Source organism: Carcharodon carcharias, chromosome 5 (assembly GCF_017639515.1).
Source record: "Carcharodon carcharias isolate sCarCar2 chromosome 5, sCarCar2.pri, whole genome shotgun sequence".
NCBI classification, from domain to species: Eukaryota; Metazoa; Chordata; class Chondrichthyes; order Lamniformes; family Lamnidae; genus Carcharodon; species Carcharodon carcharias.
Window position 1 is genome coordinate 104,697,564 of NC_054471.1, and position 22,330 is coordinate 104,719,893.

The following is a 22,330-nucleotide window of genomic DNA, read 5'->3' on the forward strand; positions in this document are numbered from 1 at the left end:
TTTCTCCTGTCCTGTCTGCTCATCACCCATCCCTCACCTGTTGTGGCTGTGGGGTGATCATATCCTGGACCAAATAGAAGGGGAAGGTCAGACGCCTGCATTCACTGCAGTGACTCCAGGCACTCTTCAGAGTTTGTCCTCAAGCAACTTGCTGCACACATTATCCAGGAATCATGAACTGCCCTGAGCAGGGATTTTCTGTGCCCGCCAGTGTCGAGCATGTTCAGTGGTGTGAAACCAGTTTGCGATTGTCCGCGCTTCCCGACATTGGACCTCAGGAACCTCATTGTAATACATCAGCATATCATTATTAGGCCAGCCCGCTGGAATCATTCACACCTCCCACCGCTGGATCGCTTGTCCATGTCAGTGGAAAAGCACACCGATGTGTTTCACAACAGGACATAAAAGGCATGTACTTAGTGGGCTGCACTTTGAGGGGAACTTGGAGGTGAGTACACAGCAACGATGTGCAGCGAGCGCTTGGGTCGCTTGTTGGACTTCAAACTTGAGGAGTGTTGGCGGGAGGGTGGGGTTAAGGTGACTTCTGGCAGGGTGGGGGGCAAGGGCTGTCTTGCGGTTGAGGTGACTTGGGAGAGGGGGTGCAAGGGGTTGAATATAGCACACAAGCATTCAGGGTGGGGGATAGGGTGGGTGAGGGAAGCGGCCACGCTGTTTAAAGTCACCATTCCTCTGCAACTGAGACAGTTCAGGTGCAGCTACATTGACATGATTGGAGTCGGGCCTCTGGTTTATCTGCCCACTCTCCCAAGTCACCTCAACCGCAAGACAGCCCTTGCCCCCCACCCTGCCAGAAGTCACCTTAACCCCACCCTCCCGCCAACACTCCTCAAGTTTGAAGTCCAACAAGCGACCCAAGCGCTCGCTGCACATCGTTGCTGTGTACTCACCTCCAAGTTCCCCTCAAAGTGCAGCCCACTAAGTACATGCCTTTTATGTCCTGTTGTGAAACACATCGGTGTGCTTTTCCACTGACATGGACAAGCGATGGAGAGGCATCAAAGCTCCAAAACTTGCACCATCCCCCCCAACCACCCCGGCACTGACTGCAAAGTCATAAGCGTTTTAGTGGACCACAGAACATTTGGATGACAGCACGCGATGTACAATCTCCTTGCTAAAGCTGGCCATGGAGCAGTCACTGCTGGAGGTGCTCACAGCCCCTTGCAATGTCATCATGCCGGTTTGGACCAGTCTCCCCCATGGTTCAAGCTAACAGTGCAGCCTTGCAGTGCGGGTTAGGAGAATGCCTGCGCCTGAGCTGAGGGCACAGCATGCAGCCCAGTGGGCAAAGCTGCCGCCAATTGGTCAGGTGGAGTGGGGCAGAGGTGGGTGTGGTTTCGGGCAGCCATGGAGTGCACTAATCTCTGGCCATCCAAGTGGTGGCCAGCACTCTTTGGGAAGAGTTAAGGGGCCTTTGCACTTAACCAGGACAGGTTCTTAACTCATACTAACTACGTGTCTCTCTCTTTCATCCTGCAAGAGGAGTACATCAGGGTCATGGAGCCTGGTGAACTAGCTGTATAACTGATGGCATACAGAGAGTGAAGGCGTTGGAGGAGAGAGCGACTGAGGCGCTTGGCTATGCAGTGGCAGGAGTGGCAACCTCAGGAAGAAGGGGCTGCTGGGGCTTCTGGAAGAGCCACAGCGAGCCATCGCTGGTCAGCGCCTAGCGACACCCAGGGTCTACTGTCCACAGAGGGCATCTCGCATCGTCGTCACCTGCTGTGCCCTTTACAACCTGGCACTGCAACGGGGAGAGGAGCTAGCTGAGGAGGAGTTGGATGAGCTGGAGGTCTCCTCCAATGAGGTGGACGCGGACAGGGATGAGGGTGAGGGGGTCCTCGGTGGTGACGATGACGGGGATGAGGTGCTTCTACCGGCCAGATGAGGCAGGTGCTTGGGAGGCCCTCATAGCTGCCAGATTTGTGGAGGATGATGACAACATGCAGGGAGGAGACACCATAGATCCTCATTGCATCTGTGAACGTTTGGTTCCAGTTGGCTTATGGCAATGTGAATACCCTCTGTGATGATGCCCCTGTCATGGAGACACAGTGGAGGCCCTAATAATTGCTCGATTGCAGGAGGATGATGACGACATGGAATGAGGACACTCCATAGATCTTCACACAGCCTCTGAGAATGTCTGACTCCTGACTGGCTGAAGGCAGCTCACTTGCACTCTGTGATCAGGGTCATAGAGACGCAGCCATGAAGCATCTGATCCATTGTCTGCCTTCAGCACCTGAGCCCTTCAGGAGCACAGTGTCACTTGCCACAGAAGCTGATGAGATGGGGGCCGGCCCCACCTTAAAGGTGCTGAGAGCACAGAGAGAATGATGGAACTCTGTGACACCTGCCCACGACATTCTGGCATCAATGACCAGCACCACGGAGGTGCAGGCATCAGTAAGGTTGCAGGGAGTGTGAGGCTGGACCATCACTTTGGTCTGAAGGCTGCACAGAGCACAGGGACGAGGCCCTGGACTGTGACACCTGCCTTTATCCTGTCCGGAAAAGTTTCACATCTGAGTGACTTGAACACTGCTCATCAGAACAAGGACCCACAGGCAGGGAGACATTCTTGGGAGTGTATTGACAATAGTGAACAGTATGTACAAGTGCTTAACACCCGTCCCCAGGCTGTGCAAGGGGCCTCGGTGGCTCCTTGCAGGCGTTGCCCGTCTTTTACCAGGACCTGATCAAAGTCTGGAATATGGTCACCTCGCGACGCAGCTCTCCCCCGTCAGGAGTAGCGGCTATCGTCAGAGAGCCGCTGCTCAGGAATCCGCCCCTCCGTCCTTTTCAATGGTTGGCGGAGAGGAGGGCTGTGGCCGCAGGGGGGACTAGGATCGGGGACGTGCTGGGTTGCGGAGGACTGGGCTGGATGCTCCCGCAGGAGTTGGTGCGTCGCTCGTCTGTGAGTGTCCAGCTCGCAGCTGATGCCATCCAAGACCTGAGAACGGCCGTGCTTGGACCCAATGTAATTTTAGGTCTTGAGGTGGCCCAGGTGCGCGGTGGTCTTCCGTCTGAGCGTTCCTCTGTTCGGACGGAATTCCACATTGGCCCCAAGCCCCGAACCCTCCCTCGGGTGCTGGTGCCCCGCAATATGAGCCACCTCGGGGACATGCCCTCTGTGCCTTTTGGCACGGCAAAGAGGAGCTTTTTGTACGGACTGCTGCTGCACACCTTACATTTTCTCGCCCTTGTCCGCCGCCCGGACACGCCCTGGCGTGCCTTGTTGCCGTTCGGCGGCGGAGGCCCCCAACGGGAGGCCCTCTACGGAGGTGTCCTCCCCCTTTCTATCAGGGACCTGGGTTGGAGCGTGTTACATGCAGCAGTCCCCTATAATAGGAGAACGCATAGGTTCACGGACTCTCAGGACACATGCCCTTTTTGCGGTCTTGTGGAGTCCATGGACCATGCTTATATAGGGTGTGGTAGGCTGCACTCCCTTTCTAGTTATTTGAAAAACCTTTTATTGATGTTTTGTTTGCACTTCAGCCCCACGCTCCTGATCTATGGGCACCCGGTGCGGAAGCGGGTCGGGAAGGAGGAGGACCTCCTCGTGAACCTGCTCCTGGGCCTGGCCAAGTTGGCCATTAACAGGTCCAGGCAGTGGGCGATCGACGGGGGAGTCCCACCCGATTGTTTATCCCTCTTCCACGGCTACGTTCGTGGCCGGATGTCCCTGGAGAGGGAGCACGCGGTGTCTGCTGGCACTCTCGAGGCCTTCCGTGCCCGGTGGGCACCACGGGGACTGGGGTGTTTTGTTGACCCCTTTAATTACATTTTGATTTAAAGTTTGTAAGTTTCCTTTAAACTTTGTTCTTGGTTTTACAGCTGACCTGAATTAGGGGCTGTGCCTGATTTATCCCAATTTTGTTAATTTGGTTTTATTGGTTTTAACTCAAAAGAGTTACATCATTTTAACTTTCCTAACCCTGCTGCTATGTCTTGGTGCTCTCCGGGCATCCACAGCGGAGGCAGAGGCAGCCAACTGACTGCAACACCCTGCCTGTGATGATCTTAGCGGGTGTTCCCTGGAGAGCCAAGACCTGGAGGGCTCCGGCCTGCTTTCAGGGTCCTGCTGTGTGGCAGTAGCATCCTCCTTGGGCTGTGGAGCTGGAGCTGCTGAGGACACAGGAAGTGGGGACTCAGATAGGCCAGACATTCCCAGAATCACCTGGATGGATGCACCTGCTGATCCTCCTCCCTATTTGTGCCCGAGGTCCCCTGGCTGACTCCATGAGGAGAAGGGATCGCTGGAGTGAAATCGAGCTGCCCAACACCCCTCTCATGTACACACTTTTGGAGGCCAAGTATGAGATCAGCAATGGATTTGAGCCTGTGCAGCAGTGCAGGATCAATTTCCTGGATCTAGGTCTCCATGGCGGCTGACATCCTGCCAGTGTTGACCTCGGTGCATTGGCATTCAGGCGCTATCACCTCAGCCTGAAGGCTGACAGACTCCTCCATCGTGCCTTGCAATCTGAGGAGTACAGCGGACATTCCTTCCTGATGTTCCTGAGCTTACATTTGCAGCTTCAGCAACTGTGACATGACCGAGTCCAGGGGCTCGTCATCTGACACGGACTCAGCAATGTTCTAGCCTCCAGCTGTCCTCCGAGTGCTGAACATCATGGGAAGTCCCTGCTGCCACCTATTGTGGATCAGACAGTGCGATGTGCTCACCAGATTGTGATCCCAAGGCTATTCTAAAGCTAGATCCCACCAAGGTGTGTGTCTCTGTGCTGGTGGAGGGTATGGGTGAGCACTGTGACGGGAGTTCAAGGAGGGTGCCTCCAGATTCCTCTTCAGAGGTATCTACAGGGCTCGATTGGAGGTCCTGGGTCATGGACTCTGCCGGCTGTTTGGCAGATATGTCTGTGAAAGCAAAGGGAGATAATTAGTGCATGGCAGTGGACTGTGAAACAGGACACATCACTCACAGCATGGTTGCTTGATGGATGTTGCACTGCTGGATCCTCATTTGGTAGAGCAGCGCTGACCTCACCATCAGCACAGGACTGATCCATTTCCCCACCAGCCAGCTGGATGGCTCTGTTTTCAAAGTCCACGAGGACCTTGATTTCAGGTATTCCTCCACTGCTCTGCAACCTCTCCCTCTTGTTGTGTGGGAGCTTATCCTGCATGAATAGAGATGGAGAGAGCATAAGCAGGAAGTCTGCCAGGCCAGATGATAAGTATAAAAGCAAAAAATTGTGGATGCTGGAAATCCAAAACAAAATCAAAAATACCTGGAAAAATTCAGCAGTTCTGGCAGCATCTGCGGAGAGGAACACAGTTAACGTTTCGAGTCTGAATGACCTTCAACAGAACTAAGTAAAAATAAAAAAGAGCTGAAATATAGTATTAATATAATATAATATTTCATATAAAACATTGTTTTACCCACCCGCTATCGCACTTAGTGCAAATCTGGGACGATTCCGCCCCTGGAGTTCCCATATAGGAGGATGTAGTGGGTCCCAATTAGTCTGCCATTGTAGTCTTGGAATAGTTGACATGGCAACATTTAGTAATGCTAATCTCTTTAGTATATCTTCAGTGTACCATTTGTGAATCATACTTACTGTTACAGAAATGCTTGTCTATATCCATAATCTATTGATTCCCCATGGCTACTATATTTCTACTCTTTGTCTGCTCATAACATCATAAGAAGTAGGAGCAGGAATAGGTCATTCAGCCCATCGAGCCTGCTCCGCCATGCAATAACATCATGGCTGATCTGACTATAGCCTTAACTTCACCGACCTCTGAATCTCTAGGACCCTGACCATTAAAACACTTGATACTGAACTCTAAATACCTAAGAAACTGATATCTAAGACACAGAGATAGTGACCTATAAAACTCTCCCTGAAAGACTGTGCAATACTTAAATAGTAAAAAGTTAGCTAAATGTACTGTAAATTATATCTATAAATCTAAAACACAATGGAAACTACCATCAAGTGAATTTCAACCATGAAAAAATGAGCAATTTAATAAAAGAACCTAAAACTTACCTGTTACCCACCAATCCACCTGCTCCCTGACAGTAACTTTACTTTTGAATTATTTTGCCACTTTTCCATTCTTAGCTCATGTTCTGACTCTAACTTTACCCCTTGTAACATTTCCCCTAAGACACGCTCTCTGGGCTCTCACTGATTTTCATGAAGTTGTTGTATTTGCACCATTTGGCCATTAATCTCACCACAGGAAGTTAGAGTTGGAATTTAACAGCTTTATGTGCCTTGTTAATGATGAAATTAATGTTCCAGCAATACCACTCAACCCCTCTGGCCCCAAAAGGGAACAATTTAAGCTGCAGTATCACTCCTACAGCTGGTAAATTGTTAGGGATTTTAAAAATGATTTTCTTTTCTTTCTTTTTTCATTTAATCCAATCTTTCCTCCTTGTTGTTTCTCTTTCTAAACCTGAATTAACTCTAATTCTCCTTCTCTCCTTTTTTGTCATTCCTCCACTCCCTTCTCCAAGCATTAAAACCCATTGATTAAGGCGATAGACTGTTGCACCCATTGTTCACTAAGGTGCCGGATGCTCGGTCATTCTGTTATTAACTCACATCCAGGCAATTTACAGGTTACAGGGCAAAACACTTTTGAGCTGAAGGACGAGGAAAAATGTCTAACTGTAATCTGACATGATGCAAGATGTCCTGCTCCAACAAATTTCTGGGATATTATTTCAACACTGGAACATCCATCATGTCAAATACGCATTGGAGAATTGTAACTCCTGGACATCCAAAGATTAGGAAGTTGTGGAATGTGTTTCTGGAGAAGGACTGAAGGGGTCAGTTGAAGAGAACACTCAAGTGAAGAAGTAGTTCTCATGGTGGTGGAGGAGGAAAAATAGTTAGTGAAAATCATCAAGAAGAGGCAACAAGTTTGGAGTGACCATTTTCTAAGGCATGAGAATTTGCTGAAGGAGGTGACTGAAGGAAGATGAGAAGGATGTCAACCAAGAGGGTAAAAAGAGAATGGAAAAGTTAGATAACTTGAAATTGAAATGAGAGGCTTCTACAAGAAACTGAAGAGGGAAGTGCAACATGCAAGACATGGAGAAATGAGCAGAGGATCTGCCCTTAGGGAGATCATTATTATATTAGCCCTGGTACTATCTCAGTTAACAAGCTTCTCTCTCTTTGCCCCTTCTATATTTTGCATTCATTTTTTTTTGTTAAATCTTTGATATTTTTGTGTTATTTATTCCCTTTTAAGTTTTTTTCTTCTAGATCTTTCCAATATACTTGGTTTTATTTTTGCTCAACTTGATTTCCCTTTTACCTTTGTTCTTCTATTTAATTTAATTTGTTTCCATTTGCTCATTTTCTTCAATTTCTCATGTTTTTAAATTTTCAAACTTGAATTCTTAATTTTCTGAATAAAGTTGGGGCCTTTTTTCTCAAGGATTAGACTTTTCATAGTTTGAACTCTTACTGTGACGGTGGTGTGTTGTGTTTCAGTTCATTCAGGGAGTCCGCATTGCTGTGGCAATTTGCACTTTTACATGTTGTAGCCTGGAGCAATGGATAGTGATGGTTGGGGCTCCAATGTGCTTTCCACCACATGGCTGAGCAGGAATCTCTCTTGCTCTTACCACCTACCATTGGCGTATGTTGAAAGGAATTACAAGTTGATACTTGACCTGTTTGGCCACATAATGAACACACCTTCCTTGGCCATTTGGTCCTGCATGGATCTCAAACTTACAGCTTCTGGCTGAGAGGCAGGGACATTGCCCACTGCGCCACAAGACTTAACTCCTGACTGTAACACCTTTCAAATATTTAGTTCAGAAACAGATTGGAGATTATATGAAAGAGTACAAACAGAGCTAATCAAATGCTCTGCGAAACATTATGGTTGTAGGGTGGCTGAGCCCTGGACATTCCTTTCGTCAGTCAGAGGTGAATGATGAAGATTGCTGTGTTCAATTGATATTTAATAATCTTGCTCAACTCTGTGTGCCTGAGAGATGAGTGAAACTATAGAATGTCAATGTATCATTTGTACCTCTTGAAATTCTTATTGCCACTGAACAAGTTTTTTAATAGCAGTAGTAAATCTACAGTTAAATGCCTTCTTTTATTAGCTCAAGGCAATGCCCAAGAATGTGAGGAAAGAATGAGAAAGATCACTGAGTCCATCCAGGCTACCCCTTTGGTTAATACCACATATGCAGACCATGTATTCCACTTTTAGGAAAGAAGGCCTCATTCGTATTCAGTCTTAAAGCTTCTGGCTGAGAGGCAGGGACACTACCCACTGCGCCACAAGACTTAACTCCCAACTGTAACACCTTTCAAATATTTAGTTCAGAAACAGATTGGAGACTATATTACTGGATGGATATTTTCACTGGCTGTGTTATAGTGTATTTTCTCATGATGCAGGAACACAGGATAAAAAAATCTCAGCTGCTGGGGGGAAGGGGCTTTTTGTGAGTAATTGATTGAGATGCACTCTTTTTAATCAAGGTAGATCCTAAGGTCCATATGACTATTTTTGGTGGTTGTTTGTGAAAGGTTTTTCCTTTCCTTTTAATAGGCCATTGATGAAGCAATCAGTGACTTGGATGAATCTGCAGCAGCCAACACATCTGAGAAAACCCATTCACAAGTAAGCTTTACAGACACAGCATTAATTATTATTGCCGGTGTTGTGATAGGTGATTGTACAATTAACATGTCTAACATTGTTTACCTTCACACAGTTCCTATTTGAATCTGAGAGTCTCAGGCAGCAGTCTGAGGAACTGTATGCTACAATTGAACAATTGCTAGAGGATCCACTGCCAACGGTAATAAAATAATTGAGCAAACATTTAAATTTTCTTTCCTGTTTCCATCTTTCTCCCTCCTCCCACCGAACATGCCTTTAACCATGTTCCTCACATTTCACCCTCCCCTCTTCTAGTGTTGCTCAAGTTCTGCTCCCAAGTCCTTGCAGAAGCCGCAGGATGCAAAAGCACATAAAGTACGTGAGTAATATTGCATGAACTGTCGAACTTGCATGTACTTGGAAGGTGTGCTGTTTCTGCTGAATCTGATCATTTAGACAACATTGATTTGCAAAAATAGGCACAAGTTTTGGTACGGTTTTGCACCAATTAATGCCAATTTTAATCAACCTGCAATAAGGACATGATCATATGCTGATTCGCTGTTTAAACATTTTCAGTCTCACTGGCAAATCTCTGTGGAATAAAATGTTTCTTTTACAATTGCAATGCAATTCCTTGGTTCATCAAAATTCTGTTGTTGACACACATTATTATTCCAGGCTTGTGAATCTTTTGATTCTGATGTCCTATAACTGATTGTCGTATAACTTGATGTTGAAAATTAATTATTATTCTTATTTTTAGTGATGTGGCTTTATTTTTTTGTTGATGCCATGGCTGTTATTATTAAATAAACTTTGTTACAATCTTCATGGATGACCCCCAAATGAAGGAATTATGAACAAGATTTCACTGTTTGTAACTTTTACTTTAACAAAAGTCAGAATCAATGCACATTAACAGGCAAATAATACTCCAAATAAAAAGGTAAATTTCACCTTCAATAGATGATACAGCAAAGATACGTCTTACACAGCCACAACCACCTACATCATTCCCTGCAGACGTGGCACTACGTAGCTATACAGTTCCATAATATGCTGTTCTTTATTCATGTAGGGTAGGTCAGGTTCCTATCCGACGACGGATTTCATCTCTGAGTTTCACAAATACAATTATCATCAACAAGGCATACTTCTCAAAAGCCCCCTCTTCCTCGGTTCACACCACTCCTGATGGTGTAGCTTTCCGGAGTTATTTTTCAACTAATCAACCAATAACACCTTGATTCACAGTTTTGCCACTTAAGTTAAAACCATGCAGCTCTTCAGCATCTCCAAGGTATTTGTACTGCCTTCCAAGCTTTAAACCTTTTTAGCTAGCTTTCATGTTGCCTCCAGGAGCTCCTGTCTCCTTTTCTGCCAAAATAGAAAAACTGACCTCCTCCTAAGAGTCATTTTCTTCTCCTCACAAGAATTCAACGTGTTTCCTCTTTCTGCCTTTGTCTGCTTTCTCTTTCTGTCTGCACCTGTGTGCTGGTCACCTTTACCCTCCAGCTGTCCTAATATTGTTACAGCAGTAGTCTTTTTTTGTCTATCTTCTCTGTGTCATGCCACATGGCTTTTGTCTAACTTCCCTCCTGATGGTACTGCTTCTAGATTAAGGGTCACGAGGTCACATGGACCAGTATTTCTTATTATCCAAAGAAAATTACAATCAATCCCTTTACAATTGAAGCAGCCTCTTAAGAGTCCTTTAAAACACTCTTTTTAAAAAAAACAATTAGATTCCCTAAACGTTTAAAAAAGTTATGATTGTTTCATACTCTACTGCTTCTGCGAAAAAGATGGTCACACCTGTCCTTCCAATTTAAAAGCTTAGATGATCAACCGCTGCCAAGTTATTTCTTGTACCTTTTAAAAAAAAAACTGCTAGATTTTAAATCCACTGGGCGGGTTACAGAATTCTACACAATAACTACTACACAGGTAAATGGCATGGTGCCAATTACAATGATAGGAAGTCATGTAATGCCCCTAGTTAAAAATGCAGCTCAATCCTGCATTTTCATACATGTTTCTGTGCACTTTGTTCAGGAGATGACACTGCAGAAATCTGTGTCCTTGAGGCAAAAACTCTGCTCAACACCCTCATCGCTAATCATGTTTTTGAAGGGTGAGGAATTTCATAATTAATAAGACAACAATGCATATAGTGAGCAATGTAGGTTGAAGCATAAAATAACAAAGAGATATTGATAGATCAAGCAAATGGATGAAACTGTGGCAAATGGATTTCAATGTAGGCAAATGTGAGGTCATCCACTTTGGATCTAAGAAGAACAAAATATGTTCCAAACTGTGGAAAGCTAATAACAGTGGAGGTCCTTAGATTGTCTTTTGAAGTTTAATTCTAGGCCTCTAATAAATTGCAATTCTTATGAAAAGCTTTTCAGCCTTTGCTATGTTTTGCTGACCTATTTTGAAGTCAATTGTTTTTGGAGATTCTTAAATAATTGCTTCAAGTGCCACTAAAGAAGAATGCTACCCTTCCCCTCCATTTCAGCTGAGAGGTAATCCTTCAATATTTTTCCTTTCCAGCATGTTAGTCCCACACTAAAGTCAGTTGGGAGAGAAACCAAATATGTAAGTATTTTTTTTTGTTGTGATAAATGTTGAGTGTAATCAGATTTTCTGACTTGCTAGAGAGGATATATTGAGTATTCAGTACTCAAAATGAAACTCTGTAGGATTACAGTTGTTCTACTTTTGCTGTGGGATGCCAAAAATAGTAACCTTGCTAATGATTACCTAGAAAAGTTTAATTCTCCTCTCAAATAACTTGTGCTTTATGCAAAACATATGTCTCATTGTAATCAACACCCACTGATGGCTGGTTATTCAGGATCACCATCAAGTATGACTTGGATGGATGGGGTTGGGGTGCCGAGGCAGGGTGGGTGACATTTTTTTACGTCTTCATCTCTTGTATCCATGCAGGGCCATAAACTCCAAGGTTCAGATTTCTTTGGATAGCATTTAAGAAACACAAACCTCATTCATGCATAGTGACATTTACTTCCAACTTTATAGTCTTCAAGTTCCTGCTGATCCAACAGTCCAACCAACATTAGCTGGCTTTTATCAGAAAAGACAAATTAGAAATTGAAAATAAATTAGAAATTAAGAGTAAAAAGGGAAGTTGCTTTTTAAGTACAAATAGGGTTCAATTCCCACTCCAGGGACTTCACACAATCAAGGCTTCACTCAAGTATGGTACCAGGTTAGTGCTGCATTGTCAGAGGTGCTAGTTGTCTTTCGGATGAAACACCAAGCTGAGGTCCTATCTCTTCTCTAAGGTAGATGTAAAAGATCCCACAGAACTACAGGGGACTTTTCATTATTTGTATACTTTGATGGTAGAACTGTCATTGGGTACGTTTTCATTTTGTTTGCTGTTTCCATTGTTAGTACAAATTTTGTTTCAAGGTATATAAGGACTGCACGCCTTGTTTTGTACTGGATGGGACATCAGCATCTTGGTCATACCACTCCTTTCTGACTTGTGGTTAACTATCCCTCATTTCAGAGGAAAATGCTGATGGTACAGATCCACAGATCAACAAAGTCCTCCAACTTCATGAACGAATTGATGAACAACTTTTGTTAAAACAGAGAACAGAATAATTTCACTTGAACATGTTCATCAGTTTAAGACTAGCACACAGGAATTTCTCCCAAGTGTTATTTAGCATAGGACCAGAGATCCAAGAGGTCTCAATAACTTTAAGTGTGTTTTCCTCCAACCATTGAGGAAAGCAACCTGTTTACTTTTAGTGAGACCACCTCCACCCTGAGATAATGTGCTCAATAATGTATCATTGAAGTATTTATTAGAGACACCACTGATCAGAAATGGATCGAAAAAGGTTTGAATGTTAAGGACATGGAGATATTAAATAATAAAACAAACATGTTTACAGGGCTGGATGGTAGATATATGAGTCTATTAAGGGAGAGACATGATAAATGTCTCATGACACATGATCATTTGTGGTCTAGTGATGATCATGTTGTGGGTGTTGAATGCTGAGGAGGCAGTAGCTTAGCTGTGGAAAAGTTTCACACTCAAGCAGTGTCGGGTGCACTTGTGATGTGGGTACACATTCTTGGGACAGGTTAGAAGTATCTACACATCACATGTAATTGTGCTGTACCTGAGCTGCGAGCGCTTGTCTCTGTCAAGTAGGTGACCGAAATGGAAAAAGTTCCCAAATCCATTATTAACATCTCTTGCCTCATGAAAACAATATTTTGAAAAGAAAACTTACCAATTATATAACTTTAAGTTTTAGTGTATGAAAAGTTGTATTACTGCTGTGAAGTAATTGCATTTTGAATGTTTTTACACTATGGTGGACAGGTCAAACATACAATATAAGGACTTTGAAAGGACAGTATACTGTTTGACAATGGTTATGCGTGCTTTTTGTACAAAAGTGGGTCTGCAAACAATTTGAGAGTTTGACCTGTTATTGGTCAATAAAAGTTCTTTCTATAGATCAATGTAGAGCCTTTTCTGTCACCAGCATGTCCAAGACTTCTCTTAGCTAATGGACTACTTTTGAAATTTAGTCACTGTTTTGTAGGTAAACAATGACAGATGTTTTGTATGCAGCCTCCCAGTAGGTAAACAATGACAGATGTTTTGCATGCAGCCTCCCATAAAAAGCAATGAAACAATTAACCTGTAAATCTACTTTATCCAATGGTGTTGTTTGGGGAAAGCTTTCTGCCAAGGATGCTTGCAGAACACCACTACCTTTCAAATAGATGCCATGGGACTTTATATATTCCCCTGAACATTGGCTTCAGTGGGAAGGGAAATTGGATGGGACGTATGTAACAGTCAGCATATCTGCTATCATGCACTTTGCAGTCTACCTGAGGTTGTATTTCATTCCCACTATCTCTGGTACTCACTCAGTTCTGTCGTGAAGTATCAGCCGGAGTCCCAGAGTGGAATTTGAATTTCCAGACTCCTGACTCAGATGCTAGCCCACTATCACTTAGCCAAGCTATAATGGATCTGTGCTCTATTTTTAAAGATCAGGATTGGAGTTTCCACTTTGGGCACAATCTGTATTCTGGTGCAAATAGTGCTATTTTTCTGAAATGAAGTTATGGTTCAAGTTTCTGCTGAAACTCATTTATTTGCATAGCCAAAAATGCAAATTCTTCAATGAACTCTCACCATCGGGCAGTGGAATAGAACGTAATTGCTTATGTTTTATTTTGAATTTATTTTACCAACTTTAAAAATGTTCCTTGATTATATTTAAGGGTAGAAGCCTGATACAATTTTATGACTACAACAACAACATTTTACATTTGTATAGCATCTGTAACATATTAAAATGTTAACGTACACAATTTGACACCAAGTCAGATACGATAATAGGGCAAATGGCCATAGTTTGTCAAAGAGATGGGTTTTAAGGGGCATCTTAAAGGAGAAAAGTGAGGTTGAGGGAGGGATTTCCAGAGCTTAGCGCCTTGGCAGCTGATGGAGCCATTAAAACCGGGAATGCTTATGAGGCCGGAATTGGAGGAGTTTAGAGCTGGAGGGGTTTACAGAAGAAGGGAGGGGTGAGGCCATGGTAGGATTTGAAAACAAGGATGGGAATTTTAAAATTGAGACTTTGCTTAACTGGGAGCCAGTGTAGGTCAGCGAGCAGAAAGATGATGGCTGAAGCTGGATTTGGATTTGTCACAAGAAATCATTTTACAAAGAGTACCTGTCTTCCACTTGTAAATAACATGACTTTAAATAATTGAAACTGACTTTAAAAGATTTATAAATTTGTACCTAAAACTACAGCTTCATTTGAAAAGCCTCCTCGAAGGCCTACAATGGCTGCAGTCAGTAGTAAGTTGCCATTCCGAGCTTTTTGATGGAGAGGTGTGGCCAGATTTATGAATGGGACCAGCTTCCTGTTCAATGTTTTTATAAACTGGTGGCCTGAAATTCATGTTCCCCCACTGGCAGAATTTTAGACAGGGGGTGGTGGGGAGCGTGAAATTGAAGAAACGAGATTCCCTCTGGGGTCCCGCCCGCCGCGACCTCACAGTGATTTTATGCTGGAGTGGGCAAGGACTTGAATGGGCTGCCCGCTCTTGCCCCATTATTGGCCACTTAAGGGCCATTTCCCACCCAGCCTCAATTTTTAGGCTGGCGGGAGGACTTACCTGGCATAGGGGAAGCTTTAAAACGAACAGGCTTAAATCTCGGGCCGGGAGTGGGGGTGTGTGTGTGGGGGGGGAGGCGGCTGCGCCTTCATTGGGAGCCCCCTTCTGATTTCAGGCACCACCCTCCCCCTACCATCCCATTAAGATCCATTGGCCGCTGGACCTCCCTCCCCCACCGGGGTCTCTCCCGACCCCAATCACCACTTTCCACCCTACCCAGGCCTTCCCTGCCCTGGGACCCCTGAAACCTACCTTGCAGTCCGGTCCCGGGACATAGGCTGTGACATGATGAAGCATTTCCTTTTCTGTCCACTTCAGCTCCTGTCGCTGCAGGGACTAGAGAGCTGACGGCCAATCAGATTGGCTGGCAACTCTCTAAGGCGGGATTTCTTTCCAGGCGAGGAGCGAAAGTCCCACCTGCAGCCAACTGATGCTCATTTGATTGTGAAATGGCTGCAGGGCAGTCAGAGTTGGGGGTGGGGGGATGGGGGGATGTATTTCCCACCGACTCTTCGGATGATGGGAAGGGAAACACCATCCAAAATATTCAGGTGGAAATGCAATTTACATTCTACATAACTTGCGCTTAAAATTCAGTGATCTTCTATGCCAAATTGACCAAATTCTGGTGGGACGTGCTGGTTTTGCCTAGCAGGAACTATAGGCTCAGATGTAATAAGTAATGAAAGCAAACATAAAAAGATGTTTTCAAGCCATGTTGTCAGGACACATCACATTTATAAGATATGTGTTTCTGCCACTAAGGTGCATGCTGGGGCAGGGTCCGTTAGAGAAGTTTTTTGATTTAATAGATAATGGGCTGGAGTGTTGATTCACATGGGCTGCGGGGCTCAGAGTAAAGAACTAGTCCTGAGGCTGCACTGTAATCAATATAATGCATTTTTTGATGGTCTTGTAATTAAATAGCAAGAAAAATATAGGATGGAATTGTTTGGCCCCGTTGGTGCCTGGCATCATGGCGTGCAGGGCGGGGGTGGGGGGGGTTGACACAGTTTGGCATGAGGGGCAGAACTCGGTTTTACCCCAGCGTCATATCATCAGATGGTGCACGCGAATCCCGCTGGAGGCCGGCGTGAACCCGATTTGAATCCCGGTAATGGGATGCAAAGTATGGATCGACTAGAATCATTCCCCCATGCCAGATTTACTGTTACAACGGCGGGAAAACACGCCACACCAGGATACATCTGGACAAGTGATGGGAGGTCTCCTTTGGTGCTTCGGGCCTTCTTTGGAACATCATGGTCTTGGCCATGGGCTGCTATGGTTGATCGAGGGAGAGGACGGTCCAGCTGAGAGTGGAGAGGAAGGTGTACCGGGCCGGGCTGAGCTTGGGAGAGGGGGGACAAAAGTGTTTGGTGGGGGCAGGGGGGGCAGGGGGTGCGGTGGTTGAGTTTGGGAGTGGGGGGACGATGGTGTCAGGGGGATGAGAGGTTGCAGGGATGGTGTATGGGCGGTGGGATGATGTAATGGGGGAGAATGCTGCAAGTGAGGAGGTAGGCGCAAGGGGGAGGAAGGTGTAAGAAGGGGAGCTCGGATGGGGAGAGGTGACCGGGGCAGGGCAGAAGGAGGGCGTTTGGAGAGAGAAAGGTGTCTGGGGCAGGAGCAGGGCGTTCAGAGAGGCAGAAATGTCTGGGGTGGAACGGGGAGGGGGGGGGTGCGGGGGGAAGGAGCGACTTCAGAGAGGGCAAGGTGTCCAGGGGGGAGGAGGGAGTTTGGAGAGGGGAAGCTGTCCGGGGGGAGGTAAGAGTAAGACTGGAGGAGTGAGTAACGAGGGGAGGATGTCCAGGTGAATCTGCAGGGAAGGGGCCTGTGAAGTCGATGGCTGCCTCCTGGGCAGCAAACTGAGGGTGGGTGTGCTAGGAAAGAGTGTGAGAGGGGCAGAGGGAGCTAGCGGGCTGGGAGGGTGAGGGTGTTTTGGTTAACGATAAAAGGGATGGCGAGGATGGTTGGTGGGAAAGATGAGGCCGGGGAGGTCAATATGGGTGGGGGTGGGATTCTCAGGAAGGTGCGGAATGTGCACATTCACCTGGATATTCTGGAATGGCAAAGGTTCGGGCTGATGGGTGACAGTGGGGAGGTTGGAGGTGATTCCTGGTGCTGTCCACAGTGATGGGGGAAAGGGCATGGGTGACTGGGGGAGGGGAAAGGATGGGGAGGCTGATGAGATACTTAGTCACGATTGTGGTTGCCGAAATTGAAAGTGAGTGGAGCCTCATGTTGGACGGGCACAGGTGCTGCATGGGACTGTGATCAGTAGGTGGGCGGAGCTGCAGGTTAGCTCATATGGACAACGGAAAGAGAACCCCAGCAGACAGCATTGAAAATGATCGGGACAGTGAGATGAGTGTGATGTAGGGAGGCTCCACGTTCATGGGAGATTGCTTGCACGAAGCTCAAAAAGGCCCTGGCACACAAGCACTTCTCCCATCAGAATCACTTCTGGTCCGGCTGCGAGCAGCTGAGCTGCTAGTAAGGAGGGGAAAACAGTGGGAGGACTCACAAAGCCTGTCAATGAAGCTGAAGGAAAACATCACACATTATTCAGTGAAAGTGAATATATTTTCAGATTATAGAGTGAGGTGATGGTGTAGTGGTATTGTCACTAGGGGTATTGGACTAGTAATCCAGAGACCCAGGGTAATGCTTTGGGTACCTGGGTTCAAATCCCACCATGGCAGATGGTAGAATTTGAATTCAATAAAGATCTGGAATTAAAAGTCTAATGATGACATGAAACCATTGACAATTGTTGAACCCATCTGGTTCACTGATGCCCTTTAGGGAAGGAAATCTATCTTCCTTACGTGGTCTGGCCTACATATGACTCCAGACCCACAGAAATGTGATTGACTCTGGAATGGCCTAGCAAACCACTCAGTTGTAACAAACTGCTACAAAGTCTCAAAAAAGTAATGAAACCAGACAGACCCCCCTGGCATCGACCTAGGCACCGGAAAAGACAACGGCAATCTCAGCCCTGTCGACCCAGCAAAATCCTCCTTACTAACACCTGTGGGCTAGTGCCAAAATTGGGAGAGCTGTCTCACAGACTAGTTAAGCAACAGCCTGACATAGTCATACTCACAGAATCATATCTTACAGATAATGTCCCAGTCATCACCATCACCATCCCTGTTTATGCCCTGTTCCACCAGCATGACTGACCCATCAGATGTGGCGGCACAGTGGTATACAGTCGAAAGGGAGTTGCCCAGGGAGCCCTCAACATCCATGAAGTCTCATGGCATCAGGTCAAAAATGGGCAAGGAAACTTCCTGCTGGTTACCACATACATCCCTCCCTCAGCTGATGAATCATTGCTCCTCCATGTTGAACACCACTTGGAGGAAGCACTGAGGGTGGCAATGGTGCAGAATGTACTCTGGGTGGGGGGGCTTCAATGTCCATCACCAAGAGTGGCTCGATAGCACCACTACTGACCGAGCTGGCCAAATCCCAAATTACATAGCTGCTAGACTGGGTCTGTTGCAGGTGGTGAGGGAACCAACAAGAGGGAAAAACATACTTGACCTTATCCTCACCAACCTGCCTGCCGCAGATGCATCTGTCCATGACAGTATCGGTAGGCGTGACCACCACACAGTCATTGTGGAGACGAAGTCCCGCCTTCACATTGAGGATACTGTCCACCATGTTATGTGGCTAAATGGGATAGATTTTGAACAGATCTAGCAACTCAAGAATGGGCATCCATGAGAGTCTGTGGGCCATCAGCAGCAGAACTGTACTCAAACACAATCTGTAATCTCATGCCCCGGTGTATACCCAACTCTACCATTACCATCAAACCAGGGAATCAACCCTGGTTCAATGAAGAGTGCAGGAGGGCATGCCACTAGGCATACCTAAATGTGAGGTGTCAATCTGGTGAAGCTATAACACAGGACTACTTGCTAAGAGCTAAGTGATCCCATAACCAACGGATCAGATCTAAGCTCTGCAGTCCTTCCACATCCTGTTGTTAATGGTGGTGAACAATTAAACAACTCACTGGAAGAGGAGGCTGCATAAACATCCCCATCCTCAATGATGGAGGAACCCAGCACATCAATAGAAAAAATAAGACTGAAGCATTTGCTATTATCTTCAACCAGAAGTGTCGAGTGGATGATCCATCTCGGCCTCTTCTGGAGGTCCCCAGCATCTTCAGCCAATTCGATTCATTCCATGTGATATCAAAAGATGGCTGAAGCCATTGGATACTGCAAAGGCTATGGGTCCTGACAAAATTCCGGCAATAGTACTGAAGACTTGTGCTCCAGAACTTGCTGCATCCCTAGCCAAGCTCTTCCAGTATAGCTACAACACTAGAATCTACCTGGCGATGTGGAAAATTGCCTAGGTATGTCCCGTAAACAAAAAGCAGGACAAATCCAACCCGGCCAATTACCTCCCCATCAGTCTACTCTCGGTCATCAGTAAAGTAATGGAAGGGGTCACCAACAATGTTATCAAGCAGCACCTGCTTAGCCATAACCTGCTCACTGATGCTCAGTTTGCGTTCCACTCAGCTCCTGACCTCATTACAGCCTTGGTTCAAACATGGACAAAAGAGCTGAACTCCTGAGGTGAGGTAAGAGTGATTGCCCTTAACATCAAGGCCACATTTGACCGAGTGTGGCATCAAGGAGCCCTAGCAAAACTGGAGTCAATGGGAATCAGGGGGAAAACTCTCTGTTGGTTGGAGTCATACCTAGCACAAAGGAAGATGGTTGTGGTTGTTGGAGGTCAGCCATCTCAGCTCCAGGGAATCACTGCAGGAGTTGCTCAGGGTAGTGTCCTAGGCCCAACCTCAGCTGCTTCATCAAAGACCTTACTTCCATCATAAGGTCAGAAGTGGGGATGTTTGCTGATGATTAAACAATGTTCAGCACCATGTGCAACTCCACAGATACTGAAATAGTCCATGTCCAAATGCAGCAAGACCTCAGTGGCATTACCATCACTGAACCCTCCCCACCATCAACCTTCTGGGGTTTACCATTGACCAGAAACTGAACTGGACTAGCCATATAAATACTGGGGCTACAAGACCAGGTCAAAAGCAAGGAATCATGCGATGAGTAACCCACCTCCTGATTCCCCAGAGGCTGTCCACCTTATACAAGGCACAAATCAGGAGTGTGGTGGAATGCTCCCCACTTGCCTGGATGAGTGCAGCTCCCACAGCACCCAAGAAGCTTGACACCGTCCAGGACAAAGCACTTGCTTGGCACCACATCCACTGATGCACAGTAGCAGCAGTGTGTACCATCTACAAGATGCACTGTTCAAATTCACCTAGGGTACTTTGACAGCACCTTCTAAACGCACGACCGGTACCATCTAGAAGGACAAGGGCAGCAGATAGATGGGAACATCACCACCTGGAAGTTCTTCTCCAAGCCACTTACCATCCTGACTTGGAAATATATCGCCGTTCCGTCACTGTCGCTGGGTCAAAATCCTGGAACTCCCTCCCTAACAGCACTGTGCGTACACCACATGGGCTTCAGCAGTTCAAGAAGGCAGTTCACCACCACCTTCTCAAGGGCAACTGGGGATGGGCAATAAATACTGGCCCAGCCAGCGAAGCCCACATTACGTGAATGAATAAAAAAAATGTGTTCACCCGTGCAACCACTTGTGATCAGATTTTCTTAACTTTTCTAGGCCTACCCCTTCTTCTAGGTGCTGCCTTGACATCCACAGTAGGGATGGGGACAGCCTGTGCAATGGTTGGCCCTGTTGCCCCTGATGACTTTGGCATGTGTTTCCCTGGAGAGCTGAGACCTTGATAGCCCCAGAATGCTTTGGCTGCCCTCCTGTGGGCCTCTGTAGTGATGGAGGATGAGGTCGAGTAAATCACAAGCAAAGGGGACTCAGAGGGAGCGGACAGCCACCGACATTCCTGAGAGGATGACCCAGGGGTGTCCAGCTGCCACTCCCCCTCACTTCAGGTGGCTGACAGCTCTGGCCTGACTCCTTGAAGGGAAGGAGTACCTGCAGGGACATGAGGTGCCCCATTTCCCCCTCATGATGCCACTGCAGGAACTCACCAATGGCTACCGCAATGGAGTGTGGGTCTGTGCACATCTCTGCGTTCTGCTGGACTTGGGTCTCCTTGGCATCTGCCATCCTTCCCGTTGAGACCTCCATATGTGCATATCTGGGCACCTGTTCATCAGACAGCAGGCGGATGCACTCCTCTAACTCGTATGCCACTCTGTTGAGGGCTTCCAACAGTTGTGTGTGATGTTTCCCCACCTTCTGCTGACTCTCCAGGATGAGGTGGAAGGCCGAATCCAGAGGCTTGTTATCTGACTCAGACCTCACAGATGCCTCTTCCCCAGCAGTCCTCTGAGTGCCAGGGAGCTTGGCTGAACCTGCCTCCTCCTGCGGACACATATCCATGTGTTGACCACCAGATTATGAACCCGAGTCTGCTCTAGACCTAGGTCCCACCAAGGTGTGTGTCTCTGAGCTGGTGGAGGGTGTGGGTAAGCACTGATGGGTCTTCCAGGCTGCTTATTTCCAGCTCTTCAATGGAGGAAGAGTCCTCTTGGCTGGAGGTGAGGATGTGAATGGAGCTGAGGGACTGGCTGGCTGAGGGCATCAGTCATTTGGCAGAGCTCCCTGTGAACCAGTGTAGAGATATGTTGTGCACGGCAGGAGAGAGAGCACTCAGTTGCGTTGAGAGAGGGATGATGTGGTGTAGGATCCTCACGTGGCTGTTCACCGCTGACCTCACCGTCGCTGAAGGCAGCGTCCACGTCCTCACCAGTCAACATAACGGCACACTCCTCAAGGTGAGTGAGGGGCCTAATGTGGGCCACTCCACCCCCCCGGTCTGGGGGTGATCTGCTGATGTGAGCCAGCTTCTCCTGCATGAAAACAGGTGGAGAGAGTGTGAACGGGTCACATGGCACTGTGTAGAATGTTTGTATGGTGAATGGAGCCATGGACAGGATGAGGACACGACATATGAGCCTGATGGAGATGTGAGGGTGTGTGTGAGAGTTAGTGGTGTTTTCCCTTGAGGTGTGAGATCCCTGTGGATGCGTGAGTTGAGAGTGATGAGGTGGTTGACTTATCCTGGTGGAATGGATAAGAGCATTCATCCTCTTGCCGCACTGGATGGCTGACCCCCTCTGTGCTCTGGTGGTGCTGACCATCACTGCCACCGCCTGCCAGACTGAATTGGTGACGCTGCTGGTCCTCTTCTGGCTAGAGCTGGGGTTAGAGGACATCACAGCAGCCCTTCACTGCGTCCAGCAGGCGCCCCAGAGAGGCATCACTAAATTTGGGGGCTGTCGTCGTCTTTCGAGGTCATCTGTCTCTTGGAGCAGTCCTGGTCTGTGGACATGAATTAGGGCTGCGCTCTAGTGCATTTTAAATATGGCGCCCGGAGCGAGGAAGCGCTGAGGTCACA

The 22,330-nt window shown here is 46.8% G+C and overlaps 1 protein-coding gene across 4 annotated transcripts in view; it reads left to right on the top strand.

Moving 5' to 3' along the window:
* The window catches only part of LOC121277627 (muscular LMNA-interacting protein), a 192,028-nt gene that overhangs the window by 132,650 nt on the left and 37,048 nt on the right, over positions 1 to 22,330 (top strand). For all 4 annotated transcript variants that reach the window (XM_041187190.1, XM_041187191.1, XM_041187193.1 and 1 more), the window contains 4 exons: positions 8,611 to 8,682; positions 8,777 to 8,863; positions 8,980 to 9,039; positions 11,227 to 11,271. In XM_041187190.1, the coding sequence (XP_041043124.1) occupies positions 8,611 to 8,682; positions 8,777 to 8,863; positions 8,980 to 9,039; positions 11,227 to 11,271 (264 nt within the window). The remainder of the gene's footprint in view (positions 1 to 8,610; positions 8,683 to 8,776; positions 8,864 to 8,979; positions 9,040 to 11,226; positions 11,272 to 22,330) is intronic.